The sequence below is a fragment of the Dermacentor andersoni genome, chromosome 2 (assembly GCF_023375885.2).
Source record: "Dermacentor andersoni chromosome 2, qqDerAnde1_hic_scaffold, whole genome shotgun sequence".
In the NCBI taxonomy this organism is placed as follows: domain Eukaryota; kingdom Metazoa; phylum Arthropoda; class Arachnida; order Ixodida; family Ixodidae; genus Dermacentor; species Dermacentor andersoni.
The window spans coordinates 94,742,962-94,759,356 of NC_092815.1; the positions used below are offsets into that span (position 1 = coordinate 94,742,962).

General features: G+C 43.5%; 1 protein-coding gene across 1 annotated transcript in view; it reads left to right on the forward strand.

Moving 5' to 3' along the window:
* LOC126541601 (furin-like) overlaps positions 1-16,395 on the forward strand; it is a 73,242-nt gene that overhangs the window by 50,228 nt on the left and 6,619 nt on the right. The window contains exons 18-23 of the mRNA XM_050188432.3: positions 3,961-4,060; positions 4,647-4,832; positions 6,713-6,936; positions 8,534-8,634; positions 11,501-11,681; positions 13,682-13,961. Of these exons, the coding sequence (XP_050044389.1) occupies positions 3,961-4,060; positions 4,647-4,832; positions 6,713-6,936; positions 8,534-8,634; positions 11,501-11,681; positions 13,682-13,961 (1,072 nt within the window). The remainder of the gene's footprint in view (positions 1-3,960; positions 4,061-4,646; positions 4,833-6,712; positions 6,937-8,533; positions 8,635-11,500; positions 11,682-13,681; positions 13,962-16,395) is intronic.

The following is a 16,395-nucleotide window of genomic DNA, read 5'->3' on the forward strand; positions in this document are numbered from 1 at the left end:
GGCTGACGTTGAGGAGGACTTCGAGAAATGAGGGTATATTTATATCATGTACAGGAATAGAACAAAGCACAATAACAGTAAAAAGTCATTGATGGCCGGCAGCAAATTGTGCGTTGCGGCACGCGGCAAGATTGTCTCTCTCTTCCCGATGGTTCTCTGGCTTATAACCCCCTTCAGTCCGTCAGGGTCACATCATTTTCAGCCAGTCGTCAAGCCCGTGCAGTCATGTTCATGCAATGTTGAGCCCGCACAGGTGTCATGTTCGTCCTATTGTAGGGCCCGTGCAAGTTGTGTCATGGTTGGCCAATGGCGACACTCCACGAGCTCTATTCTCCAATGGCTGCCTCCGTCCGGCATTGCCTCCTCACCTAGAAGGCGCTCAGCTGGAGGGGACGGGTCGTCTTGAACGACATTTCAATGCTGCAAGCAGAATTTCCCGGACTAGGGTCAACTACCTCGAACCGTGCCAGCTTCCAGTTGCACTATCGGGAAGCGCCACGCAGGGGGGAGACAAAAGCTCCACAGGTGGCACACGAGGGTGGGATAGCCAACCTGTCTTGCGGGTGTGATAGCATGGTCGGCGCACACCTGTGCACCATAATTGGAATGCGACGGCGAGTGGTTGCGTTCAGAAACCTTGACCAATGATAGTTAATGGTCCGTATCTAACAGGGCACACTGCCTAGGCCGTTAAGCATAATGGTGCTGCTTCATCATATGCTGGCGGCTTAAGCTTTGGTTTAGTGCTTAATTAATGCATATGTATATTCAGCTGCTGCACAATGCTTGGAAAGTCGGCAAATCACCTCTCCATTAAAAGAGAGTGTAGGGCGTGGCACCAACATTGTTCACAGCCTCCATTTTAGTGGCACACTGTGTGGCGACCGCTCGTTCAGGATGCTGTTCGTAGATGTGCTTTGGTCTCTTCTGGTATCTTCGAGCAAACAATCACAACACTGCCATCGTGTTTACATGATGGGTACAAAAATGTAATGTGACTTGTGTGCTGACTGTCTGGCTGTAGACGCATTTTGCATGGGCTGCAGGTTAGATGCGAAAAGAGGGGGGCCCATTAAGGGAACTTGCCAGGGCCCTCCCAATTTCACAGCCTTCAAAAATGTAATGAACGACACCTAACCAAACAGTGAAAAGGTGCGTGCCCTTAGCTGTCGGCGGCAAGACCAGACACATAATGCGCAGTCCGCACTTTTGTCTGTTGCGCAAATTGACTTAAATGAGCTGATGGTAACCCAAAAAAACCACCTGGGATTAAGATGGGAAAGCTGGAAAGCAACACGTTCTAAGCAACAGAAGATTGCCGTGAAGCACAGTATGGTCTACCATTAAACTGAGCATGTTCAGGACAGTATAACTTCACTATTTCTTCAGCTTCAGAGGCTGCATAAAGCACTTGATTGTATTCAGCAAATATTCCATATAGTAAAGAAAATGTCCAGCCCTTCATATATGAGCTGAGCTGTAATCAGTACTGGCATACTAATTTGGTTTTCCCTTTAATAAGAGCAGTCTGTACTGTACGTCTCAATTCCTCAGCACCAAGGTTGCTGATAACTAGTAAAATTGTTGTTGCACAGTGCCAGCAGACTCCCAAACATGTAGTGTACCTGGTTTTTCTTGCACAAAATTTGTAAGCATTAGGCTTTTAAATTTACTGGTATTCGGCATTCAATTAGATATTTGGCTTTTTTTTTCTTGAGTCATATCGTATTTGAACACTTCTGAAATTTATCTTTCATTCCACACATTCACATTTCATTCAAGGCTCGCTGCCTTGAACAACGTAAACACATGATTTATTGTGCATTTAGCAGAAAAATACGAGAGAACTTCAGAAAGTTGTGCTTCATTTGTTCTGCACATGGCAGCGCAGCTGTTTCCTTTGCTCACCACAGTTGCCAGTGCAGCATGGCATCAGTGCAAGCACAGGTCACATCTGTGCATTGTTATGGCTGTGAAACACATAGTACTACCAGGAAAGATGAACTCCTAAAAATTACAGAAAGCTATGCATGTGGTATGGATACATGATTTCAAAAGTGGGCAGTGAAACATTATGCAGAGCATTGTTATGGCTGTGAAACATATACAGTAAAAGCTCGTTAATTTGCAACTCGTTAATTCAAAATTTCAGATAATTCAATGTAGCCACCGCGGTCCATCCAGCAATGCATTGAAACCAATATGTAACACATCCTGCTAATTCACACTGAAAACTGCACCGCCACCGATAATTCGAACTCCGCACCATCGTGGATGGGGAGAGTTGCCGCGCGGGCCGCGCAGCTTTGCTTTTTCCATCTACAGCCCTTTGTTTAGGCCTGACTGGAGAGAGACGCATTTCTGCCTGGCCAGGCATAGCCAACGCCTCTGTTAGAGGTCACTTCTCTCCCATGAGGTTCTGTATAAAGCTCAAGGGTGATAAAATCGTCGCCATGCACCATATGATGTATGTGGGAGCGAAAGTGTGCGAGGGGTAGCCAGCGAACGCGGCTCAATCATGCGTGCGTGAGCGAGGAAGGTGAGGCAAGTGCACGCCCTCTCCCGTCACGTGCGAGGCACGGGAGTGAGGCGGAGAAAGGAAAGGGAGGGACATTCTTCTCCGGCGGCTGCTGCCTACGGTGCAGCCATGCGGGCGCTGTATCTTGAAAGCGATCTGCGACGTGGCCAAAGCATGCGCCCGCGTGGGCACAGGCGTGGGCCTCATCTTCAAAGTGATCTGCGATGTTTGTAGAGTGCACGTGGTGCCGGTAGCTTCATATGCGACGTGCTTCCGATGCTTCGTTTGCGTTGAAGCGAGAGCTGTACGAAGGTCAATTCACTCGCTGCTACTGCCGCGATTCCTCACTCCAGCATTTTTCAGCGAGTTTCCGCAGTCATCGAGCGAGATGTGTTGATGTTTACCTGTGCACGCGTGACACTGTACTTGTTAATTTAGTTACTAAGCGAATGTTTACAAGTTTATACGGCTAATAAAACTACTATCCTTACTTCGTATAGGTATCTGCTAATAGGCTACCATAATCAATGCTTTGCTTTTCGGGCGAAACTGCGACATTCTTTTTTCTCAGTGCTTGTCGGCACGACGAACACGCGGATGGAGCAAGAGCCATTTAGATGTCGGGCACGTTGGACCGCATTGGCTACGTCCAGCTACGTTGGCTACGCCAGTGCTGCAATGTATAGACGTAGTTGTTCACGCCAACGTGATGTAGCGTGTGTGCGCGCGTGCTCACGCCACGTCTGACTATATATGCGCCTTAACTGAGTGATTTTTTTTTCTGACTTTCATTAGTTCGAATTTTGTATAAGTAGAATTTTTGTAGCATCCCTGTGGAATTCGAATTAACGAGCTTTTACTGTAGTACTACCAGGAAAGATGAACTCCTAAACTGACAGAAAGCTATGCAAGTGGTATGGATACATGATTTCAAAAGTGGGCAGTGATAAGCTTAGGTGCATGGTAGACAAAAAGGACAACACGAAACAGATGAACCCTGATATTGCTACAAAATACATAGTCGTCTATATGGTTGCGAGATGGGTCCTTTGTCGGGATGCTATAATGAAATTTCACACAATGCTTAGTCTCGATGAACTATTTAAGAATGGGAATGTTTGTTGGAATCTTTCCTACCGGTAAATATTCTTTTTGGCACATATGTATTTTCCTTCATCTGTGATGGTTTCCTTCAGTGGAACTCATATTGATTTCCTTTATAACATCGTGCTTCAGTCAGGCAAATGTCAAATCCGTCCTTCACAAACCTTCTTATACAGTTTTGCCTCGAGCAGGTATCAGCAACTCATTAGTATTGTGGTGGTGTTTGCAAGCAGTACTAAAGGGTGTGTGCTTGTGTGTGTTTGTTTGTTTGTTTGTGTGTGTGCGTGCGTGCGCGAGCGAGCTGGCTACATTGTTTTACATATTGCTTTTGCTTGCAGGCTACTACAGCCCCCATGGAAATTGCTACAAGTGCCACGATAATTGCAAAACTTGCTATGGTAGAACTGAAAATGAGTGCTTAAGCTGCCCACCTGGCAAGTAAGTATGGCAACAGAGTATGCACCGTTGTCCTTCCTAGTTCCAGCATTTCAAGCTCCCTCATAAAAACTAGCATTTTATGAGTTTCTCTATGAAAATGTGAACAGTGAGTGCAAGTGATTTTTAATCTCTCTGAAGTGATTTTTAATCTGTATCAGACTTCATTCCACATGAAATCTGATAAGCAAGAAAGACTGGCTATGGTGACTTTTTAGCTGTGACATTCTGCTACAAAGCACACGGACGTAGGCTCAATCCCCAAGTGCGACATCTGCATTTCAGTTTGGCAGCATATACCCATATACATAGATTTAGGTGCCGTACTACAGCATGCCTTATAGCCCAGGTGCTTTTTTCGGCTTTTAGACCAGTGACTCTATTTGGTTAGTAGATTGGTCAGACTGTCAGTCGGGGGAAAAGCAATGTGCTGAATTGAAGAAAGTAGGTATTGCTGTTGTGTTAGCACAGCCCACATCTCTAACGATTTGTCCTCTCGAGCATTGATGCCACGTCTATGTGTATGTGCCTGAAGAATAAATAAAATGCTAGTTTACAGCATTTTCTCTGTCACCTCTGTTTCTGCCAGGTTCTGGTATCATGGACGCTGCATGAGCGAGTGCCTGTTGGGATTCTTTGTAGACACCACCAAGACATGCGTGCCTTGCTATGGCACCTGCAGCCGTTGCAAGGGACAGGGTCACGCTGATTGCACGGCCTGCCTTTTCGATCTTATTCTGCACAAAGGGCAGTGCATTCACGAGTGCCCGCCGGGGTGAGAGCATGTTTCATCGTCGCTGTCATTAATGCCGCCCAATTGAGTGATGGCACAAGAAGTGGCCACCTTTCATCACTCTCATTTATCAAGCCATTTTCACAAGCATCATCTTCAGAGTTCAGTCAATTCTGTCAACAAAAACTTATCTCTAAAGGCTGACTGAAACGAAATTTTGGGTCGTGTAAAAAGCATATTTTCAGACGCGTAGGTATCGAGCAGTTTCCATGCAAGATTTTGTTTCGCATACATATGGTGTCAGAAAAAGCTTGCAAAAGTGGACATTTTGGATACTGAAACTGAAAAAAAAAAAGAAAACCGCCATTACCGTTTGTTGGAAGTGATGCTTGACTATACACTTCCTTGGCATGACCTTTGAGATTAGGCGCTGCCTCTGATAGGCTGAGAAATATTACATGATATTCACCATCCTCCAGATGCATGTGGATGTGTTCAGATAAGGACAGACTAAGGGTGGTTCCGACTATTTTTAGATTTCGGTGAAATTTTATACGAGGTGGGAAAATGTCTCTGTAGAAAGGAATCGATGTTTGTTTTGCAAAACTTAGCACAGATTTCTTGAAAAAAATTATTGATTCACTATAGGTGGAAAAGAGCATATTGCGGGGAGATGCTCCTAAAAAGAAAAACAACACATTTTTTTAATAATTTCCCGTGGGCCAATAGTACTAGTAGTGTAGATTTACTGGACAAAATTTGGTGAAATACAATGCGTTAATCTTAGTGATAGGCCTTCGAATGTGTAAAATGTACAAGTCATTACAGCGCTCTTTTCCACCTATAGTGAAATAAGTGAAATAAGAATTTTTTTCAAGAAATACATGTTAAGTTTTGCAAAACAAAGGTTCATTCCTTCCTACAGAGACAATTTCTCACCTGGCATAAAAATTTCACTGAAAACACGTAAAATTTCATATGAACACACCCCTGTGTCACTTGCTTAGGTGCTATTTAAAGGCTGTTAATAAGAAAATTAGACAATTACCAGCCCTGCAGCTCTGCCATTGTTTCAGCAGTATGTACTACTCATTTATTACCCATTTAGCCAAAGTGGAATTTTGTTGCAGTTGGCATTTAAGTAAATTCCTTGCATGGAAAATCGGGACCAATCTGAGAAACATACTTTCTGAGAAACTCGTGTGTTTTCTTATTAGCTTTGTGCTACAATCGGGTGGATGACAATTTCTCTCTTTCACATTCCTTGCATTTTCAGCTTTATTCGCAGCAGGAAACAACACAGTGGGGCTGGTAGATTTAGAATTTGACATTGAGTTTGACTACAATTATAAATGTGCAATTAGTGCCTCAAACCAGAAATAGAATCAAGGTACTAGAATGAAATTTCGTTTCACATGTAGTGTGTTCAGCAAACACTTTCCATTTGTGAGACTGTCTGGCATAATACATCAATGTCAAAAACAACAGAATAAAAACTGCCAGCACATGGCCACAAACCAGCAATCACTGTTGCAGTCACTAAAAATGTTTTTTTCTTCTAGTACACTTGTGCCTAGGGCCTAATGAAATCTAATGAAAAGTATATCATTATATACATACAGTACATTAAAGCTTGTCTATTTCCTTTGGCATTTTTTATTCTGAAGCATAAACTTAGCATATGAAATTTTGGATGCTGCCCTCAAGGACATAACCATATGCTGAATTCCATCAACACTTCATTGATTTTGTGTATTTCATTGTTTTTTACTTTGATTCACTCCACTTTTTACTTACTTTTATCATACCAGAGGTGATAAAACTTAACAACTGTGCTTCAGCTGAAGCTTCAAGGCCAGTAACTATGTTGTGCACATGTCAAATGAACCTTAGTTTTTCTTATCGCCACCGTGTGTCATCAGTTTCTTTCAGGACTTGGCAACCAAGACCTGCTTACGCTGCCATGCTGGGTGCAACACATGCTTTAATGCATCGGCAGCATCGTGTCTTTCTTGCAAACCTGGTTATGCCCTTCACCACACCACCTGCCGGAGCTTACCCTGTCCTAGCGGCACCTATCTCCGCCAGACAGCCATGGCTGTGTCTGAGTGCATCAAGTGCCACTACACCTGCTCCCATTGCACAGGTGCGGTCAGCATGGCCACAAATAACATTGGTTTTCTTGTTGGTTTGTTCGGTTTTAAAATTATAAAACGACACTCATTTCATTTTCTCAGTTTTTTTCAGCTTTATGAAATCAGAGATAGTAATCCTTATGCGAAGAATACTCAGTCATTCCTGGCACCACTCTTGAATAAAGAGGTTTTTACTGTTACAGCGAGTATTTTCTTATTTGGTTTTTGATGTTGTGAAGTGACACCCATTTCATTTCGTTCAGTTTAACAATCTCTGCAGGATAAGAGATAGTCATCCTTATGTTGGCTTCTTATGATATGACTAATACTTCTCGTTCATCCTTATGTAACGAACACTCGGCCACTCCAGGCACAACTCTTGAACAAATAAGGCATTTTCTGTTGCAGCAAGTATCTTCTCATTGCAAGAAGCATTTTAACCAAATGCAACAATATCCATTACATGGTAACTGGCGTACATGTAGTGTTGTCCGTGACCTGTGTTGTCCCACAGGGTTGCTGTAATGCATAAGTTATGAAATCTTTAGAAAATAGTCACATGCCACTTGGTAAGGTGCACATCAGTCACTGTTCTTTTTAAAATATTGCAACTGAACCTGTGCAGCAATGTTATCCATTAGCAGCTTCATAGTGCCAAATCATACCACTACGATAGACTTCCATTCATTCGGCTCTCGTTAATTTGATATTTCATTTAATTCAATCCCAACTGAAGGTCCCGGCGAGCGCCCATGCATTTATGTGGGCCAAAGCTTTTGTTATTTCCATCCTAAAATTAGCCTTAACTAGATAATTAGTACTTGAGCAATCAGCACGCACGTGCCTGACCCATAAAGTGAATTCTATAGCTACCCTTTAGTGGCAGCATCTCTCTAGGCGGAGCTTAGATGACAAGCACACGTCAATCTCTCGTCGAAAGCGCATATTTTCGGCCTGCCCTAGGAAGATTTACAAGCGATAACCGTAGCTCACAGTGTCTGATTCCTGTGTTTACGCGATTCTAACGTACGCCCCCCCCCCCCCCCCTTTTTTTTTTTCGAGAAAATTGGGCCGAAAATTGCCTGCGCAATGCAGACACAAAACAAAAACCGCCTTTGCGGTAATTGTATGCTTTACCGAATAACACATATGTATTGCGGCGAAGCCGGCTATGAAACCGGTAGCCAATTTGCAACACATATTAGACCATTGCCGATTTTTATTGCTAAAAATCGGGTGTGCATTAGATTTCTACTTTATTTAGCAGCTTTAATGTAATTTCTACGTTAGTTTTCTACTTTAGACACATTGAAAGTGACCGCTCGTTTGATTTGGGGGCATCTGAGAACAGGACAAGTACTGCCCAATAAGTTCGCGGTTTGTTTTAGTGTTTTTTCTGAATCTTGCTTATTCGACCCGCCAGATAATTTGATCAGTTTCGTCGGTCCTGTCAGGGTCAAATTAATGGAAGTCGACTGTATTGTGCCAAAGTTTACTAAAGGACATTAGACATTATAGAACGCATATAGCATCACCCTTACCGTCTTCTTGTGATGTGATGTTTTTTTCTATCACTGTCACATCAGTTTGTTTGGCTGCTTCGTGCAGGACCGGGCCCTAGTTCATGTTCAGCTTGCTCCAGCAAGGCTCTCCTTTCTGGGAACACCTGTGTGCCATGCCTCTTTGACGAGTACTTATCGTCTGCAAAGGTAACACTTTATTCTTCACCACTACATGTGGAAAGTAAAATTTACATAGATATATCTGCTATGCACTCTTCTTCTGGCTCAAAGTGGTGTTGACTATGCCAAGCTTGGTGCAAATTGCTTTGAAATCATGCACTGCCCATTACTGATCGGCTAACATTGAAGAAAGTGTGCAACAATAGGTGTTATGGGCTGTTTCTTTAATAGATATTGTTGCACATTGTTGGTGGATGGCAATTAGAGTCACTCATCATCCAGGTCGACGCACACCTGCTTGAAATGGTGTGATGGGTAGTGGGCTATTAGATCTTACCGTTGAGTGCGGGAGTTGGCGGATGTTGAGGTGGGGTTTGAGAATGGAAAGTTTATTTCCATTATGTACAGGACTTAGGAACAAGTGAAATAACAGTAAACAATCATCATTGGCTGACAGCAAATCATACACTGCGGCCCGTCGCAAGAAGCATGGCTCTGAACATCTCTGAACATCTCTCCCTTTCCAATGGTTCACTGGCTCATAACCTCTTCAGTCTGTTGGGGTCATGTAACTTGCAGCCAATCGTTGAGCCCGTACAGGTGTTGTCATGTTCAGCCAATGGCGACACTCACTGGGCTCTCCACTTCGATGGCCGCATATGTCCCACGTTGCCTCCTCGCCCGGTAATCCATGAAAACTTTCAGTGCTGCAAAGCAACTCTTCTCAGGACTAAGGTCAACTACCTCGAAACTTGTCGACCTCCATGTGCAATTTCGGGAAGCATCACACGGGGGCGAGGGGGACAAAAGCTCCCTGAGCGACACGCGAGAGCAGGCTAACCAGCCTGTCTGGCAGGTCTGGTAAGACGGTCTACACGCACTTGAACACCACAGTGGAGAAAACGTTGACGAAGGGTTTCGCTCGGAGAACTTCACCAATGCTGAGAAATGGTCCGTATCTAAGAGGGCATACATTTATAAAAATGTATTGTTCCGAATGTTTTGTGGTGAATTGGCTGAGACCTGCAGTGCCCTTTATGTAATAATCTCTTCCCTACATTAAAGCTATCCTCTTTAGAGGCAATGTGAGCTAACTGCACAGTGTTTACATTATCTTTTGCAAATACAGGCAGCACTCTGCGGAACTTGTGTAGTGCAGTAATAAAGATGAATTACTTGGTGCAGATCGTTGTGAAATGATCTAGATCTGTAATGTGTGCTGTGTTATAGCTTTGTCACATATTGCAGCTTATATGCATAGAGTTGGCATTACGTCAAGCCACAGGATGATTGCATAACTTTTGCTTTCCATGTTGTGATGTGCTATGTTTTGGCTGTGAATCTGCACAGCGCAAGGTGTTGCTTTATATTCTACAGCACTGACTGCTTAGTGTGAAATAGAGTATAGGCTCCCTTCAGCGGCCTAGCCAAGGGGTGGCACACTAGGCATGTGACTCTCCCTGCCTCCCTCCTCCCCCCAAAAATTGCTGTGCTGCTAATATGCGGCATACCAACCCCTCCCCATTCCCGATCAAGTGGGTGCCCCCTCCCCCCAAAGAAGATTTGTGGCTATGCTGCTGGCTTCCTTTAAAATAAAATTAACTTTGTTAAGACTAACTCTGACAGGCGAAACAGTCTGGAAACATTTAATTTTGTATTCCATAAGTCCAGTATGCCACTTTAATGCAGTATTCTGGATATATTTCCAAGATCTCTTTAAGTTTGACTTGAAGGGAGTCTGCGGTAGTCTGGCATTCAAGTGTGTTGCCTCAGTCAATATAACAAAACTCGGATTTAATAAAATCTGTGACATCGTGAATCTTTTTCATTTCCCAATCAGAAGTTGATTGAGCACCACGCATTATTTTGGCATTTTATTAAAGCAATTTTGTTATAAAATTTGGATTTAATGGTCTGTGTGCACTGCATTTGTGTACATGGAGCCTTTGTGACAAGTGAAAGAAAAGAAAAGCAACCTCTATCAGTGAATTCATCATGTATATGTTTCCTTTAGCACGCAAAAATTGCCAGTGGGCAGCAAAAAATGCTTACTGTCAAGGTGGAGGACAGAGCACCCTGCTTTGCCATCTATTGTGCTGGTACAAAAACTGTGCTGGGCATGCCCCACTTGTGTTCACAGTCTCATGAATATGCTTCCAAATGCATTAGCGGCCAGTTGTATCAGGAAAATACCAAGTGGAAGCAAGCTTACAGCACCTCGATGATGATGATGATGATGATGATATGTGGTTTTTAATGGCGCAAGGGCCACTTATGGCCAAAGAGCGCCATGACAGATGGTAATTTAAAGGAAAAAAAAAAAAAAACCTCAGCAAACCTCAGCAATGACTATAAGAGCACACGTTGCCTTGGTGTCAGACCGTGGCATTGTTCCACAAACTAATATTGATAGCAACATTATGATGACCTTAGCCTTGCAACTTGCTGCATACTTATAAGCTAACAAAATGGTAGCCTAGCATTGGTGAGCCGTAATAGTAATGAGGGTACAAGTGTGTGCACGGCACCGTGTGACGGTGGGCGCCCGCGGTAGGCGCAGTCCACACAGTAGCTTCACTACATTCAGTGCGATCTCTACAGCACATGGCAGTTATTTTGATCCCATAAATATTGGTTGATTTTCTTGTGGGACTGTCTTCAAAATTTTTACTGACAAGATGCTAACCACTGGGACAGTTTTAGGCATCTGAATTTTCACTGCTGCAACATAGCAACCTCAACTTTGTTATACATCAGGTTTGATTGTATTTTGATTTTGTATGCTGTATTTGTACTTAGGCAAGACATTAGGAGTTTCACTGCTTCAACAGCGACAAAAGAAAGGATCAAATCGAACGAATAAAAATTGTGCTGCTGCATTACCCACGAACAGAAATGTGTGAAGTGCAAGCCACCATGCTATTCCTGTCATGGTCCTGGTGAGGATCAATGCTTGACCTGCCTTGGGGACCTGAGCCTGGACCCTGTCACGTGGCGCTGTCTACCATGTTGCCAAGGTGCCAAGGTGGCTCATGAGGCGACCAAGAACTGCTGTGTATGCGACAATATTACCAGTGAGTGGCGTGGCTCCTAATGAATGGCTGATCCCCTTCATATACAGGGTATCATACAGTCATCATGTAATGTGCAAAAAGTTCTCAGATAAATTGTACTAGTCCTGAATGTTAAAGGGGCCCTGAACCAGCTCTTAGGCTTGGTGAAATAACATAGTCCGCAAATAGAATATGCTGCTGTGAACATCTCAGCCAAGTGTTGCTGTCATACGTGGTGCATGGAGCTCGCAAGCGGATTGCGAAGTCACCTTTCTCTCAAACACTCTCTTTTCAATAGAAGGCCCTGTCCTCACTCTCTTCTGGACACTTTGTTTTGTCATCGGATGCTTTATTTTGTCATTCTCTTAGACGGCTGCTATTGGCCGATAGCTGACAAGAAGCTGCGGTTGGCTACATGGCGTAGGAACTGCAGCCGCCGCAGGGTGCTGCAACGAGTCCGCTGGCTAAGCGCACTGCGGCTTGCTGAGAACAACCGCGTTTGGCTTGTGTTTAGCACATCGTAGGCACCAAAGGCAGAAGTCGTGGCGTCTACGTTAATTAACATCCAAAATTAAATTTGCACTGCACGCCACGGTGACCTTTAAAAGGTGGATTGTTGTGGGCACACCCCACTGCACTGTAGCCTTCGCAGTGCAAGGCATTGAAGAAGGAATGGGAGCACAGCGGAGGCCGTGTTTGATTGCCAGTAACTCCACTTGTGCTGAACACATTGAAGTACTTTTTGAGGCAAAGTATTTCTGAAATAGCCTATTTTCATTTCGAATGCTTTTCTCCACTTTGATAAAAAGTGGTTCAGGGACCCTTTAGATGCTTAGCTACTCTAGAGGAGCGTTGTAATGCAAATAGCAAGAAAGGGAGAAATTGTCCACCCAAATGTAACACGAAGCTACAAAGAAAACCAATACGGGTTTCTCAGAAAAAAAACCTTCACAGTTGGAGTAAAATTCATCCTGGTCTGGGATCCACATATGAGGTAACCAGGAGGTCTGCAGATCGCAGTGCGAGGGCTAATTAATCAGCAACTTGAAGCACAGGGACACAGGATACGGCAAATCAGTTCTGCGGAATCCCGCAACCTGGAGCACGTATCATGAAAGGGAAACATTATTTTTCCCTTTCATTATACTTTCTCCACCTTGAGTGATACTGCTCCGCATAAGACATTATGTGGAGCAGCATCACTCGACGCCACATGAACCGAAGCCAACTCACTTTTTTTCAGCAACGTTCAAATGGCTTGCCAGTTTGTGCTGAACTTTCTTCTTTTCAATGTCCATAAAAAAGTTGTCCATAAAAAGAATAAGGAAACCACACCATAGAGAAATGTCTTCCCAGTCGATCACACAAGAATGTACTAGCGGTCGTAATGTGCTCTTGTACACCAACAGCCACCTTCATTATTGTCATGTTCTTCGCATCCTCGCTGATAAAATCATCATTGTAATAATAATAATAATAATAATAATAATAATCCACCCGATTTGAATCAATGGTGTGGCAGTGGCTCTCTCCCAGTGGTGATTTCTCCGCACTGCTGCTGTAGAATCTGCACTGCTGCAGGCGTGTAACACATTCGTGAGTCGTGGGAATGTTATTTAAGCTAGTACACTGATATATAAAGCTACGAGTTTTAGAAATACCCATAAAAGCCCACTTCTGCAGTCGTACTATCCAATTTCAGGTGAAAATGCAATTGCATTGATCATATGAAAATAAGTTGTTCCTATAGGACATTGGGCAGAAAAGAAAGAAAGAACAGCATCCTGAAAAACATATTACGCAGAATCGTATCAACAAGATTCCACTTTAGCCACACTTTTCCTTAAAATTTTCTTTTCTGAGTTCTTGCTTAGACGTTCAACTTTTATGCATAAATAATACCAAAGCCAAATACGAACTGCGACTTGAACAATGACAAAAGATCCTTCTACTCGCAACAGCAGTGGCTCTCTTCCCTGATCATTGATGGACATCTTCCTGTGCCACACATTCTCTTACAGGAAAATGTTTGACAGGAGCCGAGCAGCTGCGAAGCACCTCGTGGCTGGTGCGAGACGGTATCACCAACACCTACAACCTCTCGGTGCAGCGTGTCACCATGACAGTGGTGGTCATTTGTGTGGGAGCAGTGGTGATGTTCTTTGTGTTGTTTGGCCTGCTCGAGTGGTCCTCATCGAGCGGCTCCACAGGCACTTGCTTCCGCAAGTCTGCCTTGGCACAACTGCGCCGAGCAGGCAATGGCTACACGCGCCTCTCAGGATCCCTAAAAAATGCTGATAGGCAAGTTTTCTTACATTAGAAGCTGAAGTCTCCTTCCCTTCTTCCCCCTCAAGAACTGTCATCGTCTGCCATAACAGTTGCGCCAGCTTTCTTAAAGTAAGATGGCAGTAGCACTTTTGAAAGAAGTTCACACTAAGTACAGTTGCAAGCAGGAGTCTCGAGTTTTTTGTCATGGCTTAGGCATGTAGGCTGGAATCAAGTGCTACAGCCTACATGCAACTGTTCAACCAATGCACTTCTTCAGACAATTCAAGGTTGCACGGCTGCGCTAGAATAAATTTTACTTTTTCGCTGACGTCATGGTCTCTCGACTTGCTCGCAACTGTACATATGCCATTCGCACCACTATGTCATAGTGCCTACTGGAGAAAACCATTGTTGGAGAATGGGGCAGCTTTACGAATGTGTTGTGTGGCATGCAACACGTAATGTCACAGGCAGAACAAAGTGAACAATAGTAGTCAAACAAAGGATGTCACTGGAGGCAACATTTCTACAAAGGGACTTGTCTTCATCAGGATGCAAGGATAAGTGTTTTTGCTAGAATGTTGGCTTTAGTGGCATCTCTTGTTCGACCATTGTTGGTCATATTATGTGTTGTTGGCATGTAATCACTATGGAGCCATTGGGACTCATGCTTTGAGCGTGGTGTCGGGCTCATGTCCTTCAGTCAATGCAAGTGAATTACAGCATGTGTGCTCAGCATAACCGCTGCGTGTTGATAAAGGCAGATGGCCTCCTCACGTGAACCGACACTCTTCGTTGCATGATGCCTGCTTCACATTTCCTGGAGGGCTGTCTTTGTCTATCACTGCCCATGCTTTTGCGAGGTGCTGTGCACAGGGATAAAAATTGTATTTCTTTTTCTTTTTCGGCACTGTGCCAAGCTTGGAAAATTTTAGCCCATGTGTACAACTGATGCTAGCGAACGCAAGATAAAATCCATAGTTATTTATATATAGGCTTGAAATATTGAAATTGAAATTGTTCTTAGAAAAGGTATGCATGCAGCTTGTAAGTCAGCCCAGCTAGGAATCTGCACATTGTGCCATAGTTCCCTTTTTCATGGGGCAATACTTTGTTGGCTGTGATGTTCTGTTTGCTCATGGCTATGACTTGCGTAATGATCGAAGCAGAATGCAAAAATGCATATGTACGGAGAATTTGTGAAACCCTAATGGTTAGAATTTATCTAGCCTGTGGCAACCATTGTGGCTCGGTTTGCCCAGCTTTGGGGATTTCGTAAACAGTAATTCAGCTACATCATCATGTAATTCTTTAAAACCACATTTCAATTAAGTGTGATTAACATAGACACACCTCTCTTTGTCTGCATTGCTGTGGTGACTGATAAATCTTTTGAATACCATGAGCAACCATTCCTCAAGTTTATACTGCATAAATAGGTCTCATACTGTAGACTTAAGAATTTAGACATGTAAGACAGCAAACGGATCTGAGCTGATTAGATTAGGTGCCTTTTAGTATTGCATGTGCCAACTTAAATCATGGTTGCGTTAATAATGAGCAAATGTTCAAGCACATTCTTAATTGCATGTTTCATAATTATCATTCTCGTTCTTAGTTGCTTCACCGGCTTATGATCCAACATACTCTAATTTTCAGTGTCAGATGAGAGTCTGTGTTGGCATGGAGTAAATACATTTTTGTGCTGAGTCACGAAATTGCATCAACATTAATTGCATTTTAACAACACATAAGTGCATGTGCAGGCATTGCAGACTAGTTACAACGAATGATTGAAGAACTTAGCAGGGAGAGTGTAAGAGTGGGGTTGAAGATTAATATGCAGAAGACTAATGTAATGATGAATAACCGGGCAAGGGAACAAGAGTTCAGGATCACAAGTCAGCCTCTAGAGTCTGTGAAGGAGTACGTTTACCTAGGTCAACTAATCACAGGGAGCCCTGACCATGAGAAGGAAATTCACAGAAGAATAAAAATGGGTTGGGTGGCATATGGCAAACATCGTGAGCTCCTGACTGGAAGCTTACCATTATCATTGAAAGGGAAGGTACAATCAGTGCATTTTACCGGTGCTGACATATGGGGCAGAGCTTTGGAGACTAACTAAGAAGCTTGAGAACAAGTTAAAGACCGCGCAAAGAGTGATAGAACGAAGAATGCTAGGCATAACTTTAAGAGACAGAAAGAGAGCGGTTTGGATCAGAGAGCAAACGGGTATAGACGACATTGTAATTGACATTAAGGGAAAAAAATGGTGCTGGGCAGGTCATGTAATGCACAGATTAGATAACCGTTGGACCATTAGGGTGACAGAATGGGTACCAAGAGAAGGGAACCGCAATAGAGGACGGCAGAAGACTAGGTGGTGCAACGAAATGAGGAAATTTGCGTGTGATAGTTGGAATCAGTTGGTGCAGGACAGGGGTAATTAGAGGCCTTCATCGTG